Here is a 24,409-nt window from a genome sequence, read left to right as displayed (position 1 = left end):
GGTCTTTGGTGGATTACGTCATCAGGGCTGACCAGGAAATTCCAAACTGGTTAAGGCTGCATTCTTGAGGAAGATTGAAACTGCATTCAGGTTGGGTATGAAGCCCTGTTTAGCAACACAGGTGACTCCATTTTGGATCTATTGTTTCTTTTTAACCGTTTTCTCTCTTTTCTGGTGGATTTTCTCTCTTCTTCCTGGTGGATTTTCATTTGTGAGGTAACAGATGCATCAGTGTGGACAAATGGGTGATGACCCTGACCATGTTTTCCCTGAGCTGACCTCCCTGGGTGTGTTCAGAATCCTGCCAGGACTGAGGGGCAAGGGCGAGGAGTGAAACATGGGGACCAGGGAACAGTAGGGGACCAAAGGTGGGAGCGGGTGCTGAGGCTGGGGACCTGTCTGGCCTGGAGGGGTCTGCGTTTGATGTTAGATTTCAATGCCTTCTAAAAATGAAAGGTAGGGTCGCCTGGGTGGCTTAGTTAAGCAGCTGCCTTCTGCTCAGGTCATGATCCCAGGGTCCTGGGGAGTCTGCTTCTCCCCTGCTTGCCGTTCCCCCTGCTCGCGCTCTCTCTTTCTCTCACTGTGTCAAATAAATAAAATCTTTTAAAGAATAATAAAAAATTATGTGTTCACACATGACAACTGAAATTCTTTTTTTTTTAATTTTTATTTTTTAAATTTCTTTTCAGTGTTCCAGAATTCATTATTTATGCAGCACACCCAGTGCTCCATGCAATACGTGCCCTCCATAATACCCACTACCAGGCTCACCCAACTTTTCACCTCCCTCCCCTCCAAAACCATCAGTATATTTCTCAGCGTTCACAGTCTGTCATGGTCATCTCCCCCTCCAATTTCCCTTAACTCCCTTCTCCTCTCCATCTCCCCATGTCCTCCATGTTATTCCTTATGCTCCACAAATAAGTGAAACTGTATGATAATTGACTCTCTCAGCTTGACTTTTTTCACTCAGCATAATCTCTTCCAGTCCCCTCCATGTAGATAAAAAAGTTGGGTATTGGGCACCTGGGTGGCTCAGTGGGTTATGCCTCTGCCTTCAGCTCAGGTCATGATCTCAGCATCCTGGAATCGAGTGCCGCATTGGGCTCTCCGCTCAGCAGAAAGCCTGCTTCCCCCCTCTCTTTGCCTGCCTCTCTGCCTACTTGTGATTTCTCTCTCTGCGTGTCAAATAAATAAATCTTAAAAAAAAGTTGGGTTTTCATCCTTTCTGATGGAGGCATAATACTCCATAGTGTATATGGACCACATCTTCCTTATCCATTCGTCCCTTGTGGCCATTGCTGCTATGAACACTGGGGTACAGATGGCCCTTCTTTTCACTACATCTGTATCTTTGAGGTAAATACCCAGTAGTACAATTGCAGGGTCATAGGGAAGCTCTGTTTTTAATTTCTTAAGGAATCTCCACACTGTTTTTCACAGTGGCTGCACCAACTTGCATTCCCACCAGCAGTGTAAGAGGATTCCCCTTTCTCCACATCCGATCCAACACTTGACAACTGAAATTCTTAAAGGCCACTTAGCCTTTCTTATTACAAAAGCAATACGTTTGCATCTTAGAAAATCAGGAAGCAGATGATAATAAAAATATTCACACTTCCACATTCCCCCTCGTCTCTATTTATACCTGCCAAATTTCTTTCTTGCATAAATAAATAAAACACTTATTCTTCAATAAAATTCATGAAGGCACAGAAATATTTATTTAGCTTTATATGAGTGGAACACTTATATATGCCCTGTACACTGTTTCATAACCATGTCAAATATTTACCTGTGTCAAAATTTTCCTCGCTTATCCTTTTTTCTTGATAATCTTCCACAAATGCTGGATTTCAGGCTTCCCAACAGGATTTCTGTAGAGATCAGTGGTTTGCCTCAGGTGGGGGGCCCTTGAACCTCCATCCGTTGTCCCAACCACCCTCTGTCTAACCTGGGCATGTCACAGAGAGCTTATAATTGGAGCAGAGGGGAGGGGAGGAGCACCACCTCTGTTCTGAGGCCCAGAGACCGTGCATGGTGGTGAAGTCCTGTCACGGGAAGACCTATGCTGGGCCCAGCTCTGCCTCAGCCATTTTGTCCTGCCAGAGCCTCTTCCTGAGGGGCAGGGACAACAGTGCCGGCCTCCCTTTAGGGTGCTTGTGAGGATTAGTATGCGTGAAAGCAACCGTCCATGTCTTTGAGAAATCTCTGTCCTGGGTGCTCTCTTTCCCCAGGTTTCCTTTTTGACCCCACCTGATGGTGGGAGGAAGGCGAGTGAGTACAGGCTTAGCTGTTGAGAGAAAGGGGCCTGGGTGGTCCTGAGGCTGTTACTCTCTCTCCTGCTGCCCCTTCAGGTTCCTTGAAATCTGGCTCTTGATACTAAAACGCTCGGACAGGACGCTGGATCAGATCCAGATGCATACAGCAGAAAACTCGTCACGACGTCTTAGGGAAGCGAGAGCCAGGTGGTCTAGGGCTCTAGGTGGGTCTAGGGCCCAGCTGTCTTCTGTCTCTGTGTCTCACTGCTTCGCAGGGGATTGCCATCCTAGATGTTACTCTTCGGCTGTGGGAGCTCTGGTCGGCATGCTCACATTTTAGGCAGGACGAAAGAGGAAGGAAGAAGGGCAAAAGGTGAATTCCTGTGGCCAGCACTCCTTTCTTGGAAGCCAGCAAACAGCCCGATTATAGCTCCCTGGCCGGAACCGGCTCACACAAACATACCACCAGCCTGCTGGAAAAAGTAACTGTTTAGTCAGATTCCTCTTACTAAGGGAGGGGCCAGTGATTGTGTAGGAAATTTTGGGACCTCTGGCACACACTGGGCCCAGGGGCCTGATTTAGGACAGTGACAGAGAACATTTGAGAGGGCAGGGTGGTGGAGAGATCCTGGGGAGTGCATTAGGAACCTTGACCTGGAGGGGGGCAGAGTTTAAGCCGCCTATGGCCCTAATCCTAGTGGACTGTGTGAGAAGCAAGGCCAGGGTGCTTCCGGGAGCGAGGCTTTCCCAGGGTCACACATGACAACTGAAATTCTTCTAGGTCACTTAGACCCAGAAATGCTTACTGAGAAGGGAGCAGATTGTTTTTCCTTAAGTGTTTTTAAAAAGGTTTATTTATTTGAGAGAGAGAGCGCACACAAATAGGGGAGGAAGGGCAGAGGGAGAGAGAGAATCCAAAAGCATATCCCCCCACCCAGCACAAAGCCTGACACGGGGCTTGATCCCAGGACTCTGAGATCTTGACCTGAACTAAAACCAAGAGTCAGGTGCCTGACCGACTGAGCCACCCAGACACCCACTATTTTTGACAGTATAGACCTCACATCCTTCCCAGACCCTCTGGCTGCTGGTGCACTGTTGTGGGAGACCCTCCAGGAAAAGTCAGAGAGCCTGGCACCTTCCGATTGATCCCCACTTGATGTTATAATTCCATTTTATTTTATTTATTTTATTTTATTTTATTATTCCTACTGCTCTTTCTTTCTAAGGGGAGGAGAAAGGACTTACTTACATTCTTGTGACCATTGCCTAAGCCATGTACCCAGGGATCTGTTTGCTTTTTCCCAGGAGATGCACAGTCCATCTGTGTTAAAAAGCAAAGGACTTTTATCTGAAGGGGTGTCAGTCTGGCAGCTGGAACAGAGACCCAACATGATCCTGGCCTAAATAAGATGGCCTGTTTCTCACTTGCTCAAGGATCCAAGTGGGTGTGTTTCTGGACAGCTCCAACACATCCACACCTACTAGGGACCCAGTCTTTCATTTGTCATCCTAATATCTTCAACACGCGCATCCCAGCTCCCAGTTAAAGATGATGTCCCGGCTTCGGTCAGGACGGAGGAGAGGATGAACTTTTTTGTTTTAGAATGATACCCAGACTTGTACAGAAGACCTTCCCTCACCTCCCACTCACAAGAACTTGTTCTTGCTCTCCAGCTTTCAGGGGAGACTAAGTAAATGGAGTGGCAGCCATGTGTTCAGCTAAAACTTCTCTCACCCTGTAAGATATGATGGTCAGTCAGTCTTCTCTGGGTATGAGCCATGTGGCCAAACCTATCAAAAACCTCTCCTTGAAGATAGCGTTTGCTTATTATTATTATTACTATTTTTTAAGTTTCTATTTAGGAAAAAGGAGCGCCCCTCAGCTCCAAATGGGGTAGGTGAGTGGTGGTCAGGCCTCACCAGAGCCCTTAATGCCCTCCTGGATGAAGATAACAGGAGCAATCCACCGTGGGACCAACCATGAAGCCATGCAGCAGGACTGAGGTCAGAACATGAAAAGGGACCCAGCTTCTGGTTTGCTGGGCTGCTCAAGCTAGGAGCCTTGGGCTGGGCAAAGCTCCCATGTAAGAAGTCTCATGACCCTGAGACTGTCTTGCTGGGGGCCACGGCCATGTGAGCGAGCCATTTTGCACCAGCCTGCTGACCTCCAAATGCACCTGCACAGGACATCCCAAGTGACCACTGCCCAGGCAAGACAAGCCCTTCCTGCATTTATGACCCACAAACAGTGAGCAAACTTAAGTGGTTGGGGTAATTTGTTAAGTAACGACAGTACCTGGTAGTCTATGTTCTGTCATGGAAATGTTAGAAGATTTTTCATAATCAGAAGGGAATGTTTGAACAAATACTTAATAAGAATAAGAATTTTTCAACATTTGCTCATCGGTACCTAGGAGTGAGGGTGTCTAATAGACTGGTTCTATTATTTAGATAGAAGTCCTAGAATTTATAGATGTAAATTGCTTTTTTTCTCCTAAGACCTTTCTCAATTTTATATTCAAGGTATTCCCCAAAGTTTTATTACAAAAATTCTCAAACCCACAGAGTTGAAGGACCCGTGCCAAGAAGATTCATATTTCTTCTACTGAGATGATTCAACAATTGGTATTTTGCCGTATGGCAAATACCTATAATTTTCTGTACTATTTGACTAGAAAGTTGAAGAATGAATTTTATTTTCAAATAACATTTTTTCCTGATCATATAAATAATATTGCTCATAGTATAGCTCTTGTAAAATGTAGAAAAAAATAGAAAATATAACAGTCCTTCTCCAAAATAAACTCTTCTAGATCTGAAAAAGAGAAAGAAAAAAGGAAAGTAAATAGTTTTACAAATAACCCAACTGACTTGATTCTTGGTTTCCTGAGCGCGCTGCGGATCTGAATTCTGTCTTCCTTGGGCAGGTACGCCCTCTGCTGACAGCTTGGTGATTTGTCAAGTAGTGGGATTTCCACTTGCTTGGTCTCTTGGGGGTTTGGGTTGAATGGATTCCTCAGATTCCTTATTCATGGATGAATCGAAAATTTGAGTATTTATTTATTTATTTGGTTTTATTTTACTTTTATTCATTTCATTTCATTTTTTCAGTTTCCAAGAGTCACTGTTTATGCACCACACCGCAGAAAAGATTCTTATGGACCTCTGCCTGGGGATTTTACCAGGGTCTTGGGTGAGGCCTGACCTCCAACAGCTCGTCTGACTTGTCTGATCTGCTATATTTCTCCTGCGAATGATGAACATAGGCTCCAAACTGCCCCCGGTGTTCTCCACCCCATGAAGACACATGTGTGTGGCTCCAAATACCGGTTTTCTCCCACTCATCTAACAACCTCGATTTTTCTTAGATTATTTTTCTGTTTCTTCCTTTGGTTCTTCCTTCTTATCTCTTTTTCTCCAATCATGTATTGTTTACACGTACCACTTCTGGGGCCACGGGGATGAATTCATTTTACTTTTCTTCTTTTTTCCACCAACTTACGTCTCATTGAAAATTAGCACATTCAAGTATTCACATTTCTATAACAAGGTCTCTATAAAATTTATAAAAAGAATAACACCTCTCTCCATCTAACCCCTGCTTAATATTCTGCCCACTTCTTTTTAAAAAAAATTATTTAAACTCAATTTAGTTGACATACAGTGTATTATTAGTTTCAGTGATTATCGGTTACTTGTTCCATCAAGTGCCCTCCTTAATGCCCGTCACCCAGTTACCCCATTCCCCCCACCCACCTCTCCTCCAGCAACCCTTAATTTATTTCCAAGTCTTAAAAGTCTCTTGTAATTTACCTCCTTCTCTGTTTTTATCATACTTTATTTTTCCTTCCTTTCCCCTATGTTCCCTCTTTTGTCTCTTGAATTCCACATATAAGTGAAATCATATGGTATTTGCCTTTCTTTGACTGACTTATTTCACTTAGCATAATACCCTGTAGTTCCATCCACATCATTGCAAATGGTAAGATTTCATTTTTTGATGAATATTCCATCATATATATATCTCACATCTCCTTTATCCATTCATCTGTCCATGGGGCATTCTGGGCTCTTTCCGTAGTTTGGCTGTTGTGGACACTGCTGCTATAAACATTGTTCCAAACATCCATCACACTGAGCTCACCTTTAATAACCTTGTTGTCTACCTTCATCCCATGTTAGGAACTGAAGTGATTTAAGGTAAATGAATAGAGTAATTTAAAAATTTCAAGGTTTACTGCCATAATCTTTCTACCAGGAGAACTCAAGGGATAATTTGGGTTTTTGATATGAGTGTGGTGAGTGGAATGAAGGAGGGAGGGAGGCATTTGAAGATCTCAAAAACTGGAAGCATCAATCTAGAATGGGCTGAAGTCCAACAAAGGGATAGGACTACATTACTCTCAGACTTTTCAGCCAATAGTTCCCCCATTGCCTCATTTTTTTGTACGTCAGGCAGCTCCTTCCCAAGGGGCTCCAAATAATAGTGCTTTGGAATGTAAAACTGTCCCAAACCTTTTGCTGTTTCAGCCATTCAGAGAACCTGATGTGATGTCTAGAACAGATGTGTCTCACAGTGCTCTCCACTTAAGCTAACGTGGACCTGCTCTCACCTTCCTTCCACTAGCAGGTGGGGAGCCTTCTTAAATACCTGACCCATTTTCAGTGGGTGGTGGACAACTGCCCTGACCCAGGCCACACAGAGTTCTTTGAATTCCAAATGTGTGGAAATAAAAATGAGCTCCATGTAGACAGATCTCAGGTCCCTCATTAAAATTAAATGTTGTCATCCAAATAGGCCTTTAAGAAAGTAGGGAAAAGGGCACCTGGGTGGCTCAGTTGGTTAAGCAACTGCCTTTGGCTCAGGTCATGATCCTGGAGTCCCAGAATCGAGTCCCACATCAGGCCCTCTGCTCATCAGGGAGCCGTCTTCTCCCTCTGCCCCTCGCCCCTTTCATGCTCTCTCTCTCTCTCTCAAATAAATAAAATATTAAAAAAAAAGAAAGTAGGGAAAAAAGTCATAAACTGTGAAGTAATCATTATAATATGTAAAATTGACAAGGGATTGGAACAATGGATAAAGAACTTTTACAGACCAGAAAATATATTCAAACGTTTTTTTCAGTAGAAAAAGGGCAAAAGATGTGATATGCAATTCTGAAAAGAGGAAAATCTTTTAGCCTTTAAATATATGAAATGCTTAGTGAAATAAGTCAAGCAGAGAAAGACAACTATCATATGATCTCCCTGATATGAGGAAGTGGTGATGCAACATGGGGGCTTAAGTGGGTACGAGAAGAATCAATGAAACAAGATGGGATTGGGAGGGAGACAAACCATAAGTGACTCTTAATCTCACAAAACAAACTGAGGGTTGCTGGGGGGAGGGGGTTTGGGAGAAGGGGGTGGGATTATGGACATTGGGGAGGGTATGTGCTTGGGTGAGTGCTGTGAAGTGTGTAAACCTGGTGATTCACAGACCTGTACCCCTGGGGATAAAAATATATGTTTATAAAAAAAATATATGAAATGATCCCTAATTTCTACTAATCAGGGACATGAAAACCAAAACCGCATTAAGATAATTTTATAGACACTTCATTGATCAAAATTAAGACATTTGACATTGCCAAACATAGAAGTGGATCCACTGTTGGGGGTCAAGGGAATGTGATTTAGAGCAACTGCTTGGAAAACAATTTGCGATGAATTCAGATCATTGAATATTTGCGTACTTTAACACCCATGAGTAGAACCTGAAAAATTCTTGCTCACGAATCTCAGGAGATGTGTGCAAAGATGTCCATACCAACACTGTTCATGGTAGCAAAAAATTGAAAACACTGAGATGCCCATTTGTGGGAGCAAGTAACATAAATTATGGTATAGCCGCACCATGGAATGGTAATCCCAATACAAGGAAGTGCCCCAATTAATGGGGGCAACTTTGCTGAGTCTTTGTAACAATGGTGAGTGGAAAAAGCAAGTCCTAGAAGAATATATACAGTACAATGCCATTTGTAGAAGGGAGCAAAACTAAACAATGTTGGTTAGGCATACATCTCTGTGTATCTTCCTCCCTGCTTATCTGTGATGCAAAGGAATTAAAAACACAAATGCAGACTAGCACTTACCACCTGTGGGGAGGTGTGTGGACAGGATGGTGCAGAAAACAGCGACAGATTACAATAGAGATATATGAATTATTGGAAATATATAGCTCTTGTGTCAGAGTGTTTCTATATAATGTTTATATTATAAACGGGTAAATTAATTCACACATAAATAAAACATGATGTGGGAGTCTATTGTTAAAGATGAAGAGGAGAATGGAGATAGAAGGTGAAACAGCAGGTGACTCTTGGATTTCTTGCAGGAGTAACTGAAGAGAAGGAGATACCATTGAATCATGAGATACTATGGACCCTGAGAAACAATCTGGGGGTTTCAGAGGGGAGGAGGGTAGGGGAAGGGGTAACAGGGTGATGGGTATTGAAGAGGACATGTGCTCTTATGAGCACTGGGTGCTATACTTAACTAATGATTTACTGAACACTGCATCAAGGGCTAATTATGTACTACACAGTGGCTAACTGAACATAATAAAAAAAGTTTTTTAAGAATTTAAAGAAAGAGAAAATTTTCAAATGATGTTGACAGGAGAAAATAAACCAAATGTAGTATATAAAATATCTTGCTTTCTAAGTATGCAACAGCCTTTGATTTTCTGATTGAGGTATCCATGAGAGCCTAGCTGATGATCAATTAAAAAGGAATTGTCTACAGCAGTAAATATTTACTCAGTGCACACATAATACACAAGGTATTCACTTATTCCAACTAAAAAAAAAAGAATTATAGGAAAAAATTGAGAAATGAATTGTGAGTGTGAGGATAATGAATTCACCTTTGAATGAATATATATATATATAAATTTTTTTTTTACTTGTCTGTGTGACAGCCAGTGAGTAGTGTAATCTGTGGGTCAGGATCTCAGAGGAGAGGTTTAGGACAGAAAAATAAATTTAAAGGTCAACACCAGAAGAGGTGGGCTGTGGTTGCAACATTTAGAAGTCAGACAGGGATGGGGCACCTGGGTGGCTCAGTGGGTTAAAGCCTCTGCTTTTGGCTCAGGTCATGATCCCAGGGTCCTGGGATTGAGCCCGGCATCCGGCTCTCTGCTCTGAGCCTGCTTCCACCTCTCTCTGTGCCTGCCTCTTTGCCTACTTGTGATCTCTGTCTGTCAAATAAATAAATAAAATCTTTTAAAAAAAGAAGAAGAAGTCAGATGGGGATGAAACCAAGCAAACTGTTTCATACAACGAATGGCCATTTGGATATCTTCTTTCAGAAATTATTCTCAAGTATTTGCCCATTTTTTTTTTAAGTGGGGTGTTTGTCTTTTGATTTGTAAATCTTTAAAAAACATATTCTGGGTATAACATCTTATTGTTTATATCTAGTGCACGTCATGTAATTTCTCAGTCTGTGCCTTCCTTTTTTATTCTCTCAGTGGCATTTTTTGATAAGTAAATGTTATTTTTTCCCCTCCTGTTCAAGTTTTTATTTACCTTCAAGGAAGGTAACAGTGATGCAGTGTTGGTTTCAAGAGTAGAATTCAGTGATTTGTCACTTACACGCAACACCCACTGCTCATCCCAAGTGCCCCCCTTGCCCATCTAGCCATCTTGCTCCATCAACCCTAAGATTGCTCTCAATTGTTGAGAGTCACTTATGATTTGTTTTCCTCCTTTCCTATATTTTCATCTGTTTTCTTTCTTAAATTCCACATATGAATGAAATCATATGGTATTTATCCTTTTCTGACTGACTGACTTACTTTGCTTAGCATAATACCCTCTAGTTTCATCCATGTCATTGAAAATGTAAAGATTTCATTCTTTCTGATGGCTGAGTAATATGCCATTGTATATATGTACCACATCCTTTTTTTAATTAAATTAATTTATTTATTTTCAGAAAAACAGTATTCATTATTTTTTCACCACACCCAGTGCTCCATGCAATCTGTGCCCTCTATAATACCCACCACCTGGTACCCCAACCTCCCACCCCCCCCGCCACATCAAACCCCTCAGTTGTTTTTCAGAGTCCATACTCTCTCATGATTCACCTCCCCTTCCAATTTACCCCAACTCCCTTATTCTCTCCAAGATCCCTTGTCCTCCATGATATTTGTTATGCTCCACAAATAAGTGAAACCATATGATAGTTGACTCTCTCTGCTTGACTTATTTCACTCAGCATAATCTCTTACAGTCCCGTCCATGTTGCTACAAAAGTTGGGTATTCATCCTTTCGGATGCAGGCATAATACTCCATAGTGTATATGGACCACATCTTCCTTATCCATTCGTCCATTGAAGGGCGTCTTGGTTCTTTCCACAGTTTGGCGACCGTGGCCATTGCTGCTATAAACATTGGGGTACAGATGGCCCTTCTTTTCACTACATCTGTATCTTTGGGGTAAATATCCAGGAATGCAATTGTCGGGTCATAGGGAAGTTCTATTTTTAATTTCTTGAGGAATCTCCACACTGTTCTCCAAAGAGGCTGCACCAAATTGCATTCCCACCAACAGTGGAAGAAGATTCCCCTTTCTCCACATCCTCTCCAACACATGTTGTTTCCTGTTTTGTTAATTTCGGCCATTCTAACTGGTGTAAGGTGATATCTCAATGTGATTTTAATTTGAATCTCCCTGAGGGCTAGTGATGATGAACATTTTTTTCATGTGTCTGATAGCCATTTGTATGTCTTGATTGGAGAAGTGTCTGTTCATATCTTCTGCCCATTTTTTGATATGTTTGCCTGTTTCGTGTGTGATGAGTTTGAGGAGTTCATTATAGATCCTGGATATCAACCTTTTGTCTGTACTGTCATTTGCAAATATCTTCTCCCATTCCGTGGGTTGCCTCTTTGTTTTCTTGACTCTTTCCTTTGCTGTGCAGAAGCTTTTGATTTTGATGAAGTCCCAAAAGTTTATTTTTGCTTTTGTTTCCTTTGCCTTTGGAGACATATCTTGAAAGAAGTTGCTGTGGCTGATATAGAAGAGATTACTGCCTATGTTCTCCTCTAGGATTCTGATGGATTCCTGTCTCACATTGAGGTCTTTTATACATTTTGAGTTTATCTTTGTGTACAGTGTAAGAGAATGGTCGAGTTTCATTCTTCTATATATAGCTGCCAGTTTTCCCAGCACCATTTATTGAAGAGACTGTCTTTTTTCCACTGTATATTTTTTCCTGTTTTGTTGAAGATTAATTGACCATCGAGTTGAGGGTCCATATCTGGGCTCTCTACTCTGTTCCACTGATCTATGTGTCTGTTTTTATGCCAGTACCATGCTGTCTTGGTGATCACAGCTTTGTAGTAAAGCTTGAAATCAGGTAATGTGATGCCCCCAGCTTTATTTTTGTTTTTCAACATTTCCTTAGCGATTCAGGGTCTCTTCTGATTCCATACAAATTTTTGGATTATTTGGTCCAGCTCTTTGAAGAATACCGGTGGAATTTTGATCGGAATGGCGTTAAAAGTATATTTTGCTCTAGGCAGTATAGACATTTTAACAATGTTTATTCTTCCTATCCAAGAGCTTGGAATGGTCTTCCATCTTTTTGTTTCTTCTTCAATTTCTTTCATGAGTGTTCTGTAGTTCAAGTACAGATCCTTTACCTCTTTGGTTAGGTTTATTCCCAGGTATCTTATGGTTCTTGGTGCTATAGTAAATGGAATCGATTCTCTAATTTCCCTTTCTGTATTTTCATTATTAGTGTATAAGAAAGCGACTGATTTCTGCACATTGACTTTGTATCCTGCCACGTTGCTGAATTGCTGTATGAGTTCTAGTAGTTTGGGGGTGGAGTCTTTTGGGTTTTCCATATAAAGAATCATGTCATCTGTGAAGAGAGAGAGTTTGACTTCTTCATTGCCAATTTGGATACCTTTTATTTCTCTTTATAGTCTGATTGCTGTTGCTAGGACTTCTAATACTATGTTGAACAAGAGTATGTACCACATCTTTATCCATTCATCTATCAATGGACATCTGGACTCTTTCCACAATTTGGCTATTATTGATAATGCTTCCGTAAACATCAGGGGATATGTGCCCCTTCAAATCTGTATTTTTGTATCCTTTGGCTAACTACCTAGTAGTGTAATTGCTGCGTCATAGTGTAGCTCTACTTTTAACTTGGTACTGTTCTGCAGAGTGGCTACACCAGTTTACATTCCCACCAACAATGCAAGAGGGTTCCTCTTTCTCAGGATCCTCGCCAACACCTGTTGTTGCCTGTGTTGTTAATTTTAGCCATTCTGACTGGTGTGAGATGGTATTTCATCACAATTTTGATTTGTATTCCCCTGATGATGAGTGATGTTGAACATCTTTTCATGTGTCTGTCAGCCTTCTGGATGTCTTCTTTGGAAAAATATCTATTCATGTCTTCTGCCCATTTCTTAACTGGATTCCTTGTTTTTTTGTTTGTTTGTTTGTTTTTTGTTTGTTTGTTTTTTTTAAAGGAAACATCAAATTTAATTTAAGGACAAAACAAAAACAAAAACAAAAACTCCAGAAATTGTCTGAGAAGACAACAGACCAAATAAATTCCTAAAACAAAGAGTGCTGCATGTTGGTGATCACATTTATTCAAACAGTTGGAAAAAAAATAAAAGTGCCCTTTAGATTAAGAATTCTTGAGTTATCAGCAAATTAAGTTCAGTAGTGGAGGAATCCTTGATCATGCCTTATATCAAAATTTACACAGGTTTTGGGACGCCTGGGTGGCTCAGTTAGTTAATCGGCTGCCTTCAGCTCAGGTCATGATCCCAGTGACCTGGGATAGAGTCCCACATCGGGCTCCTTGCTCTGTGGGGAGCCTGCTTCTCCCTCTGCCTCTGCTGCCACTCTGCCTGCCTGTGTGCTCTCACTCTCTCTCTCTCTCTCTCTCTCTCTGGTAAATAAATAAATAAAATCTTCAAAAAAAAAACAAAAAAAAATTTACACAGATTTCTATTTTGAATGTCTTCTACATTTGAAGAGGCAGCCATACGAAGTCTTCTGTATTCCATACACAATAAATTCTTTGTTTCGACCAACTCTTAATGGAGGAACAACTCATACGCTACCATCTCCTCTGACAAAAAGCATCAGAATATTCTATTTTGTTGATTTATATATTTCTTTCATGTGTTTCCTCATCAGTTTCTATAGCAGTCACCGGTTCCTCCAAATCATATTTAAATGTTGACCATAGGCATGTAATCTGGTTTGAAGCTTTCTGTCATTTCTCATTTTCATGTAAATTCATTCATCCAGGCTGAACCTGATGAGACCCAGGGATGGTTCTGCAGTGTTAGTCCTTTGTTGCTGGTACATATCATCCGCCATGTTTCAAACCCTGTGTCCTTTCCCCTGGCGTTGAATTTGATAAGTTCTGCATAGATTTTGGTTGCTAACCCTTTATTGGAAATGCCACTTGCAAATATCTTCTCCCATTTTGTTAGCTGCCATTTAGTCTTGTTGACTGTGCAGAAGCTTTTTTTTTTTAATTTTTAAAGATTTTATTTATTTATTTGACAGAGATCACAAGTAGGCAGAGAAACAGGCAGAGAGGGAGGAAGGGAAGCAGGCTCCCCACCAAGCAGAGAGCCCCACCTCGATCCCAGGACCCTGGGATCATGACCCGAGCTGAAGGCAGAGGCTTTAACCCCCTGAGCCACACAGGTGCCCTGAAGCTTTTTTATCTTGATGAAGCCTCAATAGTTCATTTTTGTTTTTCTTTCCCTTGCCTCTGGAGATATGTCTAGTAAGAAGTTGCTCTGGTGAAGGTCAAAGAGGTTACTACCTGTCTTCCCCTCTGGGCTTTTGATGGATTCCTGTCACACATTGAGGTCTTTCACCCATTTGGGGTTTATCTTTATGTACAGTATAAGGGAACAGTCCAGTCTTATTCTTCTACCTGTGGCTGTCCAATTTTCCCAGCACCATTTATTGAAAAGGCTGTCTTTTTTTCCATTGAACATTCTTTCTGCTTTGTTGAAGATTAGTTGACTATAGAGTTGCTGGTCAATTTCTGGGTTCTCTATTCTCTTCCACTAACCTGTGTGTCCATTTTTGTTTTAGTACCATGTTGGTGATTAGAACTTTGTAACACAGCATGAAATCAGGCATGTAATGCTTTGGTTTTCTTTTTCAACACTCCACTGGCTATTTGGGGTCTTCTTCTGGTTCCATACAAATGTGAGGGTTGTTTGTTAAAGCTCTCTGAAAATTGTCAATGGTATTTTGATAGGGATTGCATTGAATGTGTAGATTGCTCTGGGCAGCATAAACTTTTTCACAATGCTTATTCTTCCAATCCATGAGCATGGAATGTCTTTCCTTTTCCTTGTGACTTCCTCAATTTCTTTCATAAGTGTTCTGTAGTTTCTAGAGTATAGATCCTTTACATCTTTGGTTAGATTTCTTTCTAGGTAGCTTATGGTTTTTGATGAAATTGTAAATGGGATGGATTCCTTAATTTTTTTTCTTCAGTTACCTTGTTAGTGTATAGAAATGCAGTTTATTTCTGTGCATTGATATTGTATAATGCCATATTGCTGAATTGCTATATAAGTTCTAGTAATTTTAAGGTGGAGTCTTTTGGATTTTCCACATAAATTATCGTCACCTGCTAAGAGAGAGAATTTAACTTCATCTTTGCCAATCTGAGTACTTTTTATTTCTTTTTATTGTCTGGTTGCTGAGGCTAGGAATTCTAGTACTATGATGAACAAAAGTGGTGAGAGTGGGCATCCCTGTCATGTTTCTGACCTTAGCGGAAAAGCTCTCAGTTTTTCCCCATTGAGTATGATATTTGCTGTGGGCTTTTCATGGGTGGCTTTTATGATATTGAGGTCTGCTCCTTCCATCTATATATTTGATTTTTAATCAAGATAAGATGCTGTATTTTGTCAAGAGCATTTTCTGTATCAATTGAGAATATCATATGGCCTTGTCTTTCCTTTAATTAATGTGCTCTATCACATTGATTGATTAGCAAATGTGGAACCACCCTTGCCTCTCAGGATTAAATCCCAACTGGTCATGGTGAATAATCCTTTTAATGTACTGTTAGATCCTATTGACTAGGATCTCAATGAGGGTTTTGGCATCCATATTCATCAAGGATATAGGTCTGTAATTCTCCTTTTGGATGGGGTCTTTGATTTTGAGATCAGGATAATGCTGACCTCATAGAATGAGTTTGGAACTTTTCCTTCCATTTCTATTTTTTTGGAACAGCTTCAATAGAATAGGTATGATTTCTTCTTTAAATGTTTGGTATAATCCCCCCAGGAAGGCATCTGTCCCTGGACTCTTGTTTTTGGGGATTTATTCTAATTTATTTTTTATTTTCAGCATAACAGTATTCATTATTTTTGCACCACACCCAGTGCTCCATGCAATCTGTGCCCTCTATAATACCCACCACCTGGTACCCCGACCTCCCAGCCCCTACCCCTTCAAAACCCTCAGATTGTTTTTCAGAGTCCACAGTCTCTCATGGTTCACCTCCCCTTCCAATTTCCCTCAACTCCCTTCTCCTCTCTATCTCCCCATGTCCTCCATACTATTTGATATGCTCCACAAATAAGTGAAACCATATGATAATTGACTCTCTCTGCTTGACGTATTTCACTCAGCATAATCCCTTCCAGTGCCGTCCATGTTGCTACAAAAGTTGGGTATGCATCCTTTCTGATGGAGGCATAATTTTAAAAAGATCTTATTTGTTTATTTGACACAGAGAGACAGAGCGAGAGCAGGAACACAAGTAGGGGAAGTGGGAGAGGGAGAAGCAGACTTCCCACTGAAAAGGGAGACCGATGCAGGGCTCAATCCCAGGACCTTGGGATCATGGCCTGAGCCAAAGGCAGATGCTTAATCATCTGATCCACCCAGGTGCCCCTTTTGGGAGGTTTTTGATGACTGTTTCAATTTCCTTGCTGCTATTGGTTTGTTCAGATTGCCTATTTCTTCTTGTTTCAGTTTTGGTAGTTGATAAGTTTCCAGAAATGCATCCATGTCTTCCAGATTGCTTAATTTATTGCCATATAGCTGCTGGCAATGATTTCTAACAGTTGTCTCTGTGTCCTTGGTGTTGGTCATGATCTCTCCTTTTATTCATGATTCTATTAATTTGGTTCTTATTCTTTTCTTTTGGGTAAATCTGGCCAGAGGTTTATTGATGTTACTAATTCTTTCAAAGAACCAGCTCAAAGTGAGTCTTTTGTAGACAGCATATGGATTGGTCCTGCTTTTTTGATCCAATTTGATACCCCATGTCTTTTGATGGGAACATTCAACCCATTTACATTTAGAGTAACTATTGAAAGATATGCATTCAGTGCCATTGTATTGCCTGTAAAGTCCCTGTTTCTGTAGATTGTCTCTGGTACTTCTGGTTTATATTTCTCTTGGGGTTTCTCTTCACTTACAGAATCCCCCTTAATATTTCTTACAGGGTTGTCTTGTCCCATATTCTTCCAGTTATGCCTGTCCTGGAAGATCTTTATCTCTCCATTCATTCTGAATGACGGCCTTGCTGGATAATGTATTCTTGGCTGCATGTTCTTCTCATTTACTACCCTGAATATGCCTTGGCAGCCCTTTTCTGGTTTGCCAGGTTTCTGGAGATAGGTCTGATATTATTCTATGTTCTTCCCTCCATACATTAGGAACCTCCTCTCCCTAGCTGCTCTCAGGATAGCTTCTTTGGCTGTAAGATTCGCAAGCCTCACTATTATATGTTGGGGTATTGATCTATTTTTGTTGATTTGGGGAGGGTTTCTCTCTGCCTCTTGGACATTAGTGCTTATTTCATTTCCCAGATTAGGGAAGTTCTCAGCTATGATTTTCTCAAATATACCTTCTAGTCCTCTCTTTCTCTTCATCCACCTCAGGGATCCCAATTATTCTGACACTGGAACATTTCATGACATCATTAATCTCTCAAAGACTTTTTATGGGCTTTTAATTTTTTTAAAGGTTTTATTTATTTATTTGACAGAGAGAGATCACAAGTAGGCAGAGAGGCAGGTGGGGGTGGGGAGAAGCAGGCTCCCCACTGAGCAGAGAGCCTGATGCGGGGCTCAATACCAGGACCCTAAGACCATGACCTGAGCTGAAGGTAGAGGCTTAAGCCATTGAGCCACCCAGGTGCCCCCTTTTATGGGCTTTTAGTTGTTTTCCTCAAGTTCCTTCCTTTCCATCAGCTTATCCTGTAGGTCAGTTATTCTCTCTTTTGCTTCTTTGACTCTAGCTGTTTGCCTATCCTGTTTAGACTGAATCTCATCCATAGTATTTTTAAGAGTGGCCTGACTAGATCTTATTTCTGTACTTAGAGATTCTATATTGTCATTTATGCTTTTTTCATGCCTAGCTGTTAACTTTCATTGCTATCCTGAATGCTCTTTCTGACATCTTACTTATATTCATATCGATGATCTCTGTGGCAGAGAACACTGCCTCTGGTTCTTTTCTCTTTTCTTTTCTTCTTTCTTTCTTTCTGTGTGTGAATTCCTCCTTCTAATAATTCTGCCCAGAGAATGATGGGTGGGCAAGTGAACAGAGTCCAAAATATCAATAGGACCCAAGCAAGATGAACCCTAGAAAAACCTGGAGTGGTCAGAAGCCACCACAGAAAAATAAACAAAGCCAAAAGGAAACACAAGGATAAAATTGAAAAAAAAAAAAAATAAGGGAGGGGAAGGGAGACTATAATCTCACAGTGTGGAGAAAATATGGTGATTCACTTATTCCTGTGTGAGTTTTGGTCTGTGTGTTAGAAGACAATACATTGCAAGGAAAGTAAAACTTCATATATGTGTATGTGATATGTATACACACATACACATATATGTGTGTGTATACATATATATGCACATATACATGTTTATATGTGTATACACACATATGTATATATTTACACATACATATATTTATGTGTGTATACACATATACACGTGTATATGCATATGTATATATGTGTATGTACATATACAGTATACATATGTATACATACCACACACATATATGAAGTTTTACTTATGTATATATATACACTTATACATAATACATATACCTATGTATATGTATATATGTATACACATATATGTATATATACATATATATGCTTTTATATATGTATATATACATATATATGCTTTATATGTGTATACATATATACATATATACATATATGTGTGTATATATACATATATACATATAAATATATAAAGCATACATATATATGCTTTATATATATAAAACTTTATATACATATTATGTATATAACTTTATATATGTGTGTATGTGTAAAATTGAATAAAGTAAAAAAAGAGTAAAATGACACATATATCTATAAAATGTAGATGTGAAAAAATACAAGTTAAAAAGCAACTATGAAATATAAGTTGGTATAATAGGTATCTAGTCTAAATAGGAAAAAGGAAAAAAGAGAAAAGAGAAAAAGCATAAGAAAGAAAAAATAAGAGTTTTATCTGAAAAATAAGTGAGTCATGTGGCAACACCTGGAGCTCAATATACTATTCTACCCTGATGCTGGAATTTTGCAGTCTTGTGGAATCCATACACTTGTCATCATCTGTTCTCCAGAATATTTTCTGGGGGAGGACCCCACCACACTATTTCTCAGGTATCCCTGCCTGGGCAGAGTTGTCCCACCCCCTGTCACGGAGATGGGTTCAGTGTAACTTTTGTTTCCACACTTCTTTAGAGGATCAGAGCAAAAATGTCTATGCCCAAACCTCTGGCCCAGAAAAGTCTAGCCTGGCATTGGAATTTTACAGTCTTGTGGGATCTGTAGGCTTGCAGTCCACCTGTTCTTCCAGCCCATCTTCTGGGGGAGGGGCCTGTTGCACTGTTTCTCACCTATCCCTGCCAGGGTGGAGTTGGCCAGGGGGATGGACTCATTTCAAATTGGTCAGGGGGATGGGCTTAATGCAAACTGTCCTCTGTGTGGCTTTTGTTCCCTGGAGGCTTTCTGCACCTCTTCAGAGGATCAGAGCAAAAATGGGCATGCCTGCCGGGCCTGGGTGGCTCAGTGGGTTAAGCCTCTGCCTTCAGCTCAGGTCATGATCTCAGGGTCTTAGCATCGAGCCCTGCATCCGGCTCTCTGCTAAGCAGGGAACCTGCCTCCCCTGCCTCACTCTTCCTGCCTCTCTGCCTACTTGTGATCTCTGTCTCTCTGTCAAATAAATAAATAAAATCTTAAAAAAAAAAAAAATGGCCGTTGCCCAAACCTCTGGTCCAGAGCAACAAGATCGCAGTCTTTCTGGACAAATAGTCTCCACTTCTGTATGCATTGCTGAAAACAACAGCCTCCCGTGGTGTGTACCCACAGCAGCTCTCTCAGAGGTAGTCCCAGGGACCCAGGAGTGCCACTGCCCTTTGTGATTCCAAAACTGTAAGTGGCTGAGGGCTCCCATGCACAACCACAGCTCCTGGATTGTGTTTGGGTGTCACCCTAACGTCCTTTCCAGGATGCTATTGCCTGCAATCTTTTCCCCAGTCGTGGGGACAGCTGTTTCCCCCTCCCAGGGGATGGTAAAATGCCCCCAAGTTCCAGTCCTCAGGCTGCTCAGGAAAAGAGTGATTACCAGCTGGCCTGGATCATGGTTTATGGCAACCCAAGCTGAGAGTCTTCCCGTGGCTCACGGACCATATCCTGCTTCCCTGCTCCACTGTTCAGGCACTCTACAGGTTCTGGCATGCCCATTCACTCTGTGACTCCTTGGATTGCCAGACCACAGTGCCTCACCTAGAATTCTGCCTTTTCGTTTCCAGAGCCCCTTTAGAGGGCTGCCTCTCAGTTGAGCAGATTACTAAGGGTTCCAAATTTTTGCTCCAGTGCTACATCACTTTCCAGGAGCCAGCTTATAGAGGCTTTCTCCCCGTTCTGTTTATCTTCCAATATCTCTCCTCAGATTCATGCCTCTGCATGTCCTACTTTGCAAAAAGCAGTCACTTTTCTTCTTGTAGAGATCCATACACATAAAATATCTCAGGCTGATTTTGTGGGTGTTCCAAATGGTTTGAGAGATAACCTGCTAAATTCAGGGGACCCGCTGAAACGGGATCCCCTACTCCTCTGTCATCTGGCCTCTCTCTGCCAATGAATTCTTGAACCATTGGAGGTACACTGGGCAATCTGACATGGCGTACTATTCATTTGAAGGTAGGGTTATTGGTAGTTTTTGCTGACATGCACTGACTCATGAACATGTACTGACATGTACAACTCACCAGGAAGGTTACATAAGAAAATGATCATTCACATAGAAAAGTTGGGCATCCAGGTGTCCTCATCTATTGTTATCCAGCAATCAGGTAATTTCAGTTTTCCCTGTGGTTGTCTCCTTCCTACAAATCCCAAAGCTAGGGCTGTCCTGCTTCTACAGCTAACATGACACTAATGGGCATTGGGGAGACGAGTTGAGGACATCGCTTCCCTACAACTACTTATAGTCTCATTTCACACAAGCAAACTCACTCTAAAGTCTCACTTGGGTAAGTGACCATTTCTCAGTTTTAATAACAGAGAATGCTCAAGAGTTAGATGGGAGTTTTTGTTGAAGTGTTAGAATTCCTTTCTCATATTTTCAGTCTTCTATCTTTTTTTTTATTTGATATTTTATTTTATTTTTTAAAATTTTTTATTTTTTATAAACATATATTTTTATCCCCAGGGGTACAGGTCTGTGAATCACCAGGTTTACACACTTCACAGCACTCACCAAAGCACATACCCTCCCCAATGTCCATAATCCCACCCCCTTCTCCCAAACCCCCTCCCCCCAGCACCCTCAGTTTGTTTTGTGAGATTAAGAGTCACTTATGGTTTGTCTCCCTCCCAATCCCATCTTGTTTCATTGATTCTTCTCCTACCCACTTAAGCCCCCATGTTGCATCACCACTTCCTCATATCAGGGAGATCATATGATAGTTGTCTTTCTCTGCTTGACTTATTTCGCTAAGCATGATACGCTCTGGTTCCATCCATGTTATTGAATTATAACTACCATTAGTCCTTTCCATATTAAAGGTAAGTTTATTTAATGTTTTCAGGATACAGATTTGTAGATTTATGGAATATTTGTGATGTTCTATTTGAATTTGAATGCTTTTTACTTTTCCTCACATTCCCTGCCTGTGCTTTCCCCCAGAATTACTGAGAATATAGTGCCTTTAAAGAATGGTATCTTTGTCAATAAGCATTGTGTTTTAAGGCAGTCAGAGAAAGACAAGTTGCTGCTTTTCAGTTCATTCAGTGGTATCTAATAGTTAACATACTTATTCTTTAGGCATCTGTACATTTTACGAAATATTTTTGTGCAACTGATCTATGTAAAAAGTTATTTTTTCCTTCTTGAAATTGCCAGCTCTGTTTCTCATGGCATCCCTATTGCCACTGAACCAACCAACTTACCTGCACTTTGTCACTTGTAATTCTCATAATGACTTTGTGCTTTCAATGACTAATCATAGGTTTTACAGTGTTTTTATAGAATATGGTAAAATTAATGAAGAATATAATATTACGAGTGACACAATAATAAAACAGAAACGAAGATGTGATTTTGCCATATAGATTATGCTTTTTATTTATTTTTATAATATAAATATAATATATATGTGTGTGGCAGTCTGCAAACAACTGTATATATTATATAACTTACTAAAATACAACTCTAAATGAAAGATTTTTTTCTAAAGACGAAGAAATACATTTTATCAAACTATATTTTCTCCAATAAAATATACAATAAAGTATAGTTAATGAGAAATATTACTTGAGTTCTTGTGAATGACCTTCCTTTTATTATACCTCATTATTTTGGACATTTCAGGCCAGTCCAAAGAATTTGTGATGAGTGTTTCATCCCAGGTTTATTTATTGGTGATATTTATCCACCTTTATCTATGATTATATATATAATTTGGGTTTAAAATATTGAGAATAACTTCAGGTGAGGCTATAATGAGAAGAAACTTCAACAGCATTATTTGTCTTCTGGGACTGCTCATGGGCTTTACCCTCGACCCCAGGAAAAACTAACTGTCTTGTCTCAGAGCGAGTGCTGAGAATATTTTCCAAATCCTATTATTTCTCCATGGTAAGGTTGCCAGATTTACTGAATAGAAACACATGATGCAGAGCAGTTTGAAATTCAGAAAGACAACAATGACTTTTTTGTACCATTATGCAATATTTGCTTACTTCCATGTAATATGTGTATGCAATATTTAGGACATACATATACTAAAATAATTTGTCATTATTTGCCTGATAATCAAATTTAACCAAGTGTATTACATTTTATTGCTCAGCTTGATTCTATGAGAAACATGGTGCTTTCCTGTACAGGCTCAATACCCTCAAGACTGTCATTGGAAATTTTTTTATATATATCCAGCAGGAATACACTTTTTCAGTAAGTGATGGCGATTTACAGAAAGCAGGCATGAATTTGAGGTGGCCAGCAATATATCTCATGAACTGATAAAATAATAAAATTTTTAAAAATTTTTAACTATTAAATTTTTTAATCTATGTCATTTTATTTAATATATTTTATTATCTCTTTTTGGGATATGGCTTGTGATACATGCTCTATGTCTTTAAAATGATTCACTTGTACAGTTATTAAATAATTATGCTTTTGTTAGTGGTCAACACCCAAATGCTGTTTTTTTTTTTAAAGATTTTATTTATTTATTTGACAGAGAGAGATCACAAGTAGATGGAGAGGCAGGCAGAGAGAGAGAGAGAGAGAGAGAGAGAGAAGCAGACTCCCTGCTGAGCAGAGAGCCTGATGCGGGACTCAATCCCAAGACCCTGAGATCATGACCTGAGCCAAAGGCAGCGGCTTAACCCACTGAGCCACCCAGGCGTCCCCCAAATGCTGTTTTACTGGTACTGGACTGTGATCCCTAAAATTTGAATATCATTTGTGTCTTTAAGCAAATATCGCCCTAATCTCTAGGACTCAACTCAGCAGAACCCAGGTGTTCTGTGAGTACAGATATATGCTTGTAGGAACTACTAGTTTTTTGGCTCTGGCATTGGAGGTAAATTTGTCACATCACAGATTAACATTTGGAAAAATGGTTATAGACATTTAATCAAATATATACTTATTGCTTTGTAAAATCACATATATCGGGTGATAATAGAGTGATGTTTACCTCAGCAATAACGTTCTGAGTTTCAGCCAAGAATATTAACTCTCAAAATTTCTCCCCTGAAAACAAAAATGAATGCTCTTTCCTTTAAATAGAAGGATAAATAAAAAATAAGTAATATAGCTATTTTTTAAAAAATTCTTATATCACATTAATTAGGTAAAATAATTATGTTTTCCTAGAAGGCAAACAACGTGATAAAATAATTGCAAAATTATTCAGTGACATTTTACAAAGTGTTCTGATATTGGAAGTATTCTGACAAGACATGAGGATTCTTAAAGGCACAGGAGGATATCCTTTTATTAAATTAAGTCACATGAGAAAAATCTTCATATAAACATTTTGATACAACTTTGTGGATGACATAATGTAGAATTGTGTGTTTGTTCTTCTGAAAATTGAGAGTTGGTCTTCAGCAGTTCCCTTCTGATGTAAAAAGAGATTATAGAAGGAAACTCTGTGATTGAAAATAAAGGGGAGTGATCTAGGATCATGTTGAATAAATTTTGTTAATAAGATTTGTAATAAAAATAAATAGTCCACTTCCAAATCTTCATGTCCTTAGTGTGAATGCATTAGGTTATATGACAATGACAACTAAAGCTATAGATACAAGGAAGATTAATAATTATCTGATTTTAAGGTGGGGAGATTATGCTGAAGTATCAGGATAAAACAAATGTAATCATGCGGGTCCCTAAATGCAGAAGGAGGAAGAAGAGAAAATGTCACAGTGTGATGTAACAATGACCTGGATGTTATTTTTTCCTAATTGCTTGGTGATTCTTTTTATATTACTAAAAGTTACAACATTTCAATTATACAAACATCTATGAGTCCTTATATGGCTTTTTAGTATTCTTGGTAT

The 24,409-nt window shown here is 39.9% G+C and overlaps 1 protein-coding gene across 1 annotated transcript in view; it reads right to left on the bottom strand.

The window, feature by feature from the left end:
• Window positions 1–1,707: 1,707 nt before the first annotated feature.
• Window positions 1,708–24,409, bottom strand: part of LOC309861995 (vomeronasal type-1 receptor 90-like) — a gene marked incomplete at its 5' end in the record, with an annotated part of 53,347 nt that continues 30,645 nt past the window's right edge. Inside the window, 1 exon segment of the mRNA XM_082725244.1 lies at window positions 1,708–2,734. Within this exon segment, the coding sequence (XP_082581370.1) occupies window positions 2,711–2,734 (24 nt within the window). The 3' untranslated portion in view covers window positions 1,708–2,710.

This window comes from Mustela nivalis, assembly GCF_964662115.1.
Source record: "Mustela nivalis genome assembly, chromosome: 3".
NCBI classification, from domain to species: domain Eukaryota; kingdom Metazoa; phylum Chordata; class Mammalia; order Carnivora; family Mustelidae; genus Mustela; species Mustela nivalis.
The sequence above is the reverse complement of the archived record's forward strand: the minus strand, read 5'-3'. Positions and strand labels throughout refer to the sequence as shown.